The 8,580-nt window shown below is 42.2% G+C and overlaps 1 protein-coding gene across 2 annotated transcripts; it reads right to left on the reverse strand.

The window, feature by feature from the left end:
- Positions 1–2,118: 2,118 nt before the first annotated feature.
- cited4a (Cbp/p300-interacting transactivator, with Glu/Asp-rich carboxy-terminal domain, 4a) lies at positions 2,119–7,642 on the reverse strand. 2 transcript variants are annotated; one of them, XM_078175573.1, is made up of 3 exons: positions 7,463–7,642; positions 6,271–6,279; positions 2,119–4,576 (listed from the first exon to the last, which is right to left on the reverse strand). In XM_078175573.1, exons 1-3 carry the CDS (start codon positions 7,625–7,627, stop codon positions 3,878–3,880), a joined length of 873 nt encoding a protein of 290 aa, XP_078031699.1. In that variant the 5' UTR covers positions 7,628–7,642; the 3' UTR covers positions 2,119–3,877. The 2 variants fall into 2 exon arrangements, with proteins under 2 accessions (XP_078031699.1, XP_033493607.1); XM_033637716.2 differs by lacking the exon at positions 6,271–6,279 and having other exon boundaries at positions 2,119–4,586; positions 7,469–7,612.
- Positions 7,643–8,580: the final 938 nt, after the last annotated feature.

Genomic DNA, 8,580 nt, shown 5'->3' on the forward strand with positions numbered 1-8,580 from the left:
GTGCCTAAACCTAATCTTCATAACTCTAGTCACCCAAACCTAATCTGCGTAACTTTAGTCGCCTCAACCTAACCAACATTACTTTAGTTGCCTAAACCTAATCTTCGTAATTTTAGTTGCCTAAACCTAACCGACATAACTTTAGTCGCCTCAACCTAACCTACATAACTTTAGTGTCCTAAACCTAACATACATAACTTTAATTGCCTAAACCTAATCTTAAAAACTTTAGTTGCCTCAACCTAAACTACATAACTCTAGTCGCCTAAACCTAATCTGCGTAATTTTAGTTGCCTAAACCTAACCAACATAACTTTAGTCGCCTAAACCTAATCTGTGTAACTTTAATTGCCTCAACCTAACCGACGTAACTTTAGTCCCCTAAACCCTATCTGCGTAACTTTAGTCGGCTAATCCTAACTGACAGAACTTTAGTTGCCTCAATCTGATCAGCGTTACTTTAGTCGCCTCAACCTAACACACCTAACTTCAGTCGCCTAAACCTATGTAACTTAAGTCGGCTAAACCTAACCTACATACCTTTAGTGGCCTAGACCTAATCTGCGTAACTTTAGTCGCCTCAGCCTCACCTACGTAACATTAGCTGCCTGAACCTAGGTAACTTTTCTTGCCTAAACCTTACCCATGTTACTTTAGTCGCCTAAGCATAATCTATGTAACTTAAGTTGCATAAACCTACATAACTTTAGTCGCCTAAACCTCACCTATGTAATTTTAGTTGCCTAAACCTATGTAACTTTATATTAAGTACATAACTTTAAATTAAGAACATGCCATCATTTCTGGGTCACTACTTTGTTAGATATCATATGAACTGTTATATAAGGGAACATTAATCCATTACATGTCACTGTTGTACTGTTGTCACTTTAAAACATTTTTGACTTTTAAAGTTTAAATGTTCATATTACATAACACATAATGAACTTAAAACACGTGTTGGTGGGTTCAGTTTTGTATTGACAGAGTGCTGACTCACTACAGTTTAGGATATGCCGTTTGTACTTTGTTCCTGTGTTTGCTCATCACTTCTTGTGGGTGGAGAAGTATCTAAAACCAACAGGAGTGTAAAACTCAAATAGGACAAATGGACAGCAACTCAGAGCCTCTTTAACTTTAACTGCTTAAACTTAACTTATATAACTTTAGTTGCCTAAACCTAACCTATGTAAGTTACACTTCTTATGGGTGGAGAAGTGTCTAAAACCAACAGAGAGTAAAACTCAGATAAGACAAATCGACAGCATTTCGAAGCCTCTGTGGTTCAGACTGCTAACACAAGAAACAGCTTGGTTTATAGCAACATTATCTATTCATCAAGATCACGTATCATATTGTGCTCTTTATAACGGCTAACAGAGGGTAAAAGAAACACTGAAATGCATGCATTTCTTTAAATAAATATTTTATTTGAAAATAAATACATTTTCTTAAAATAGAATCAATAACATTACAAAAGCTTTGGGGAAGTGGGAAAGGAGTGGGGGGCGGGGGGGGTGGGGGGGTGGGGGGGGGGTTTTACCCAAATGAATGATGTGTAATTTGGAACAAGGAGTACAATCTCACACGTTTATCTACCATCTTAAGACATATTCCCACAGTGTGTTGTACTGTACATTCTCAGCTGCTTTGTGGGAAAGTGGTGACGTCCCTCACGCTTGCTTTAACATGCAGTCTACTTGGTCTTAAAGCTTCAGGCCCTGCACTCGAAAACCATTGGTATACTCATACTGTATCTACACACTGGTTTGTAAAAAATGTAGGATATAATCTCTTGTCAACACATCAAAATCAGCCACTGATTTACATTTACATCTGACAATGTTTTTTTTCAAAAGTACCTTAAATGTGTCTAGATCAACTTCACCTCTAGTCTACAGTACAAAGATACAATACACAAAAAAAGGCTGCGCTTATTGATATAGCAGTAATCAGAGGCCACTTTCTCACTAAGGCCAGAAGTATTTCCATTTCAACCACAAACTTGTGAGTTTGTCTGGCTGCAGTTTTGCCAGGCATAAAGTGAACCGGAGCGTTAACTCACAGCACTTTTCTGCCTTCATAACAGCATTTCAATGCCCATTGTTTGACTCCAGAGCTCAGAGATGGCAGATCTCCAGAGAGACAGGGACAGCGGCACAGTTGTATTGGAACAGATTAACACAGTGCACTAGCGCAGCCCTGACCCCTCTGACAGCTCCACAAATAGCATTAGGAGTGCAGGAAGTTCTCTCTCGACCAGCCTGCAGCAGCAAAGCAGCAACCTTGACAAAAACCTAATTACCAACTGCGCAAAGAAAAAAAAAAGCGCCACAGAACATGTCCGTTTTATAATTATTGAGTCATTGGAGAATGTGCAAGCCGACCTCAATTAAGACAAGCGTGTGAGAACATGTAATTTAAATCTAATCAGTAGAAAAGCAGCAGAGTAAGCTAATCTATGGCAAAAACAACAACTTTGCACGCTTTGTGCTTCTCCGCTCGCTCTTCCTGCCGAATGAAATCAATGCCACAGGTAGCAGATTTAAATAATGATTAAACTAAGTGCTGCCGGGGAGTGCTGTGTCCACACATTGTGTCCACACATAAAAAACTCTCCCCCCTCTCTCCCCGCACAGCCTCCAATCGCCTCCAGCACACAAGGCCATGGCTTAGGGAAGTGGACGCCATTCGATGGGTTTTGAATGCCTCGCTGCACTGACCACACACAGACATATACAAACAATGCACAAATGCAAATCCTGCAGTCACACACGTCTTTTTTTTTCTCTTTTTAAACCAATGCTGTTATAGAAAAAGAATCCCACCTCAGATCTGTTAACAACACCTTTGCCCTCTGACGGCTGCTTTTCTTGGATCTTGCAACAGGCCACAGTAATGGCATTTCTCACATGCTAACAGGTTTCTTCCTCCTTGACAGTTCTTGCAGTTCTACGAACCCAAAATTAGCTCGCAATGAGCATCTAAATGTCTCTGAAAGGAGAAACTTTCGAGCCATTTTCTACAGATAATGCTTTGTTTAAGCCAATACTCTAAGCAATGCACTACTTTGCCAATGATTCAATCACAGTTGATTAGCAGGGAACAGATGTGATACATTTAATGACTGCAGATTTAATCGGGAGTCAGGTAAATGACATTGAAAGCTAAAGAATCGATGTAGCACATTTCACCCAACCGATCCAAGATAAACCCGGTCGCATCGCCCAGGAATGCTGCACAACCTCCCTCTCCTGCTCTTCAAGGAAATTTCTTGTGGGAACTTGGTTTTGAAGAGCCAGCCTTCAATATGCACACAAATTGTCAGAAATGAAAATCTGTTCTTAATCCCTTCATCCTTGTACAAAGAAATTCAGAGGACTACCTTTTATAAATTTGTAAAACGTCTGCTACTATTTGAAGGTGTCATCAGAGATAAAATACATTTAGAGATGCCACAGAATCAAGCAGACCCAGATGGAAAGTCTTTTCAGGCCTCCCCCCGTTGTGTTTGTTAAGTTTACAATTATCCCAAAGCCTTGGCAATGCAGGCACATGTGCTGAGGGGCCAGATGGGTACAGACAGAGCCCGCTGCATCAGGATGCCTCAATTTGGCCAAAGACGACAGATCTTACTGGCACCAGCTCAAAGAAGAAAAACCTGGTGCTTTTGCTGCGTTTTTCTCTCATTACAATTCTTCATCAACTCGCAGGCAGGTCAGTGTGAAGGCATACTAAACACTGTCAAAAACACAGACACAGAAACACCCAAACAGAACAGAGAGATTGTCTCCTCTCGCTGTGCTACTGTGACCGCTCAGTCATTCTTTGGGGTGTCCAGTCTAAACAAACCCAACCAGCTTCCAGCCTCTTTCACTCAACAGCTAACTGTGCTCGGCTGCTGTTTGCACACAAAGTCCGATATGAAGTCAAACTCGTTCTGTCCCAGGAAGAGCTCAGGTAGCTCCTGAACACGATCCAACCCAAACTCCAGCACCAGTGAAGTTAGAACCTCCTCGTCAATCAGATCCATGTCCATGCCATTTAGTCCCAAAGGGCCCCCGATGTGCTGCATGCCTGATAGCTGGGCCGGACCTACCCGGTACTGAGCACCGTTGGGCATGTGGTGGCCGTTGGCTGAGCTCAGAGGATGTCCATGATACTGAGTGTTGAGTTTCTGCAGGTGCATGCTGGCCATGAGCTGCTGAGAGGTGAGGTTACCAGGCAGGTACTGCTGCGGGTGTCCACCCTGCTGCTGCTGCTGCTGCTGGGGGTGCATGTGATGGTGCTGCTGCTGCGGACCCTGGCCGTTGTACATCATGTTCCCAGACATCATCTGGTGGTGGTGGTTGGCCATGGGAGCTCCATTGACAGGGCCGGCCATCCCGCCCGGTCCCACCATGCCCTGCCGCTGCCTCATGGCAGCCTCCATGTTGTTTTGAGGATTCCTGCCATAGTGCATCACCTGGCCGTTGGGCAGAGCCCGCAGGCCAGGCTGGCCGTTGTGCTGCGGAGGTCCGTTCATGCCCATCCTGAAGCCGTGGGTCATGGGCATCATCATGTGTTCAGCCATGGCCTCTATCGCCCTGAAAAACAAACAACACATTAAATTAGATTTTTAATGCAACTTATTGTCATAAAATAAATACACTTATAATACCCAGAATTTAAAGGAGTTATCCACCACTTTATGTGCAAAGTTCAGTTGACTCATAACGAGAAGTACTCCTCAGCCTGTATAATGTCTTATGTGGCTCCAGAGGGAGCTTTCTTAAGTGTGTAAAATAATCTTGAAGCAAGCTGGGCAATATGGCAAAAACGAATCAAAAAAATGAGGATCGCACACCTCCAGAATGCAGAAAAGTTAATTTATTTCATCATCAATACAGAAGAAAGCTCAACACAGAGCGCTTTCGGCCATCCTGTGTTGAGCTTTTTTCTGTATTGATGACAAAATAAATGAACTTTTCTGCATTCTGGAGGTGTGCGATCGCCATTTTTTTGATTCGTTTAAGGACTCTTTTTGGACAACGCACCCAGAGGTTTGAGCGTAGTGGTCTTTCCCAAAATTGTTGCAATATGGCAAAAACAAAATTAATCAAATATATATATTTTTTTTTTCTTTGGGAAAATTCACTATCATAATTTTTCCCCCTCATTTTTGGGGTGCATGTCTATGTTTCCAGGTTCCTAGTTCCCCAGATCAATATTCTGTTGACACACATAAACCCCTATTGTGTTTGGCTCAAATTTGACCCTTTTGAAGAGCAAATATTTCAGAAATATTCTATCACATATTAAGCAAATACAGAGCTGGGAAACATCTTTTTCAGGTTCCCATTATGTGCTATGTAGAGCTGGGACAAATAGTACCTGAGAGCATAGGACCCTTTGTCATGTTCCCATTATGTGCCATATACATTTGGGGACAGGATCCTGGAAACACAGGAATGACCACTATTTGTGCCTAAAACATGACTAAAACATACTTTTAAGAACCTTGTTTGTAAGACAGTTGAGCAATAGTGCAAGAACAAGATGCTTGAACTAAGAAGAGAATCTACTTCAGTAAAACTAATTCATCTGTTCCTGAGTTTGTGTTCCTTGACAGAGCATTAGCCTGATGTACACAGGCAGCTAACTGGCTAGCGTTAGCTACGCAGCAGGTAGAGACAAACTGAGCAAAGTACAATCTGCACACTGTTCAGTCGACTCCCATGGAGTTATTCTTCACTGTCCCCAAGCGTTAGCTCCAGGTACACAGAGCCAGAGAGAACACCTGGACTGTTGTTACTCCAGCAATCATCTACTGAATGTAATGTCTTTGTGCATTTTCAAATGATTCGATTTTCACAAGCAAAATAGAATTAATTCAAATTATCGCCCAGCCATTGACTTTTTTAAGTGTGTGTTCTTTAATACAAGGTCTTTATTACAAAGTGGAGGTGTTGGGTTTAAAGATGAGAGCATTTAGGAGAAAGAGAGGCTGTAACAAAAAATAAATAAACACTATCCAGATGCATTATGGGAAATGTAGGATCCAGAGTTTTTGGACTTTGACCCATACTAGAGACAAAGTCAGGATATCTCAGTCCCTGCTTCAGTTTAGACTTGTGTGAGTAGGACTGGGCAATATATTAACATTATATTGATATCATTATATACGACTAGATATCTCATCTTAGATTTTTGATATATCATAATAAGTGCTGTCTTTTCCTGGTTTTAAAGTCTGCTTCACTGTTAAATAATGTCATTTTCTGAACTTACCAAACTGTTCTTGTTTGCCTTTACCTTCTCAGTCATTATATCCACATCACTGATGATTCATTAGCAAAATCCCATTGTGTAAATATTTTGTGAAAGCATCGCAATATCATTATTAAGGCATCTGGTCAAAAATATCATATTTGATTTTCTCCATGTCACCCAGCCCTACTTGCGAGTCTACCAATTGTATATTAGTGCAAAAATAAATAGCTGGAGTAACCCTTTAAAACCATAAAATAAACCTTCACTCTCTGTTGAAACTGACCTCCCTCCTCCCCCAGTTTCCCTTTCTTTATTTGAACACTTCCGAAGTGTCCCTGTAAAAAAAGAAAGCCCATCTCAAAGCTCCAGAATTACACCATCAGTGAGTTACCGCTGGATATCACACCAACGAGGGAGGGCAGCAATACCCTTGCAGCCAAAAGGACGCAGAGGAATGCTCCTCCAGACCACACACACCTCTCCCCCTCCTCAGCACACACAGCACACAGCCTGTGTCTTCACACACTCATCACAAAAGATCTCCAATTAAGATTGCCTACACATGACAAACAGATCCTGCTCACTGCTGAAACTGCAATTTTCTATCAACGTGATTGGCTTGTTAAAATTGATGACATTATTTTACCCTCTAAATGGGATGATCATAAAAAGACATGCACAGCGAGCAGTGGAGCGAGTGTGTGTTTCTGTCTGTGAAAAACAAAGACATTTCAGGCTTTTAAATCCCCCCAGAAAATGAACTCTGCTGGTGCCCCTGGCTGCTGGGAGCAATTGAAGCCTTAATAGTGCTGATAAAACAAGACACTTTGCCCAAGAGCCTAAATCCTCCTTTAAATTCTGCCTCTGTGTTCCCTCTGCAGATCTGGATTATCATTCAGCCAAATGCCACTTTGTAAATAGATAGTCTGAGGGAGGATCATAATTGCTGACATTATCACACAAGCATGAAACCTATTTTATTTTTTTATCCTCGGGGACTGTGCATGTGGGCTGTGTGGCTTCGATGCCATAAAACCGCCACTAATATAATATAACAGGCAATATCGCTGCAAGTGCGCAAAGTGACAAGGTGAAATAGAATCAGCAGATCTAATCTGCGCGTTTTATTATTACGGAGAGAAATATAAAATAGTCCGGGCACAAAGGCAAAGTGCTGCCACTACCTGTTTAAGGAGTAACAGAAGACGACACCTACCCGATGTATTAATGTCGAATCCGTACGAAGTTGGATCAGTGCCGGGGTTGTTCCAGCTGATGCTCCGGCTACATGCAGCCCTGCGGCGGATACAAACTCTGCAGCGTCTCGGCAGTCAGAGGAGTTTGTTTTCTGGGTCAACTCAGGGATTATATACATCTATAAAGCACAGAGAGAGGGAGAGAGAGATAGGGAGAGGAGGAGCTACCGTCCTCTCCGTCTCCTTTGTTGCCATTGGTCCTCCCCCTTAATCACTGTGCAAAGAAACATTCACTAACTAACGTTACCTCCACTGATCCACCGGAGCAGCAGAGCGCCGCGCAGCAGAGGCGCTGCGCTGGAGACCAGCCTCACACCATAATCCGTCATGATCCATACTCTGTTCACTGGAAGCTTTCTGTTTAAAGTGCATTAGGGAAGGATTCTTCAGGCACATCACGACCACTTCTGTAAGGACAAATATTAATTTAACAAGCTGCATTAATACACACATGCCCCCCTTCTCTTTGCCAATGAATATTATAATCAGTTCATAAATACAGTGTAGAAATTGCCCAAAATACACCAGCTTTCATGGACACTAGTTCACAGTTAATCATCTTACACCCTTTGTAATATTAGCCCATTATAATGTTCCTGCAGGGGCGTAATTGTGATTTCAAAGTTGAGGGGGCCACAGCAGCATAAGTACAGGCACACATCCTCAAAAAGGCTTTAGTTATTTGAGATAACCCAGCAAAACATGACAGTGCTTGAAACATATCATCGCAAAAATATTTTATACAGCAAAATAAAGCAAAAAGTGATCAAATTAAACAATATATTGACGCACCCAGGTGAAAAATGGCAAAATAAAAGCTTTTTTTTCTGTTTCCACTGTGAAAAGTTGTGGATGGTACCAATGGAGCTGTCCCGTACCGTCCCCATGTTTGGTCCCCCCTCTGTTGGGGTACCTAGCACACAGATCTGGTACTAAAAGGTGGAGCTGTGAACACTGCAGTCTGATTGGTCAGTAGAGGACGGTCACTCTGCTCAGGGCTGAGTTGTGTCTGGTTTTGAGGCTCATGTAACCACTGTTCATACTGTGGAGAGTTTTATTAGTAAACTGTAAC

The sequence above is a fragment of the Epinephelus lanceolatus genome, chromosome 16 (genome assembly GCF_041903045.1).
Source record: "Epinephelus lanceolatus isolate andai-2023 chromosome 16, ASM4190304v1, whole genome shotgun sequence".
In the NCBI taxonomy this organism is placed as follows: domain Eukaryota; kingdom Metazoa; phylum Chordata; class Actinopteri; order Perciformes; family Serranidae; genus Epinephelus; species Epinephelus lanceolatus.

Bases quoted from the DNA above. Each gene is read 5' to 3' on its own strand.
- cited4a (XM_078175573.1), bottom strand. From the start codon at position 7,627: ATGTATATAATCCCTGAGTTGACCCAGAAAACAAACTCCTCTGACTGC.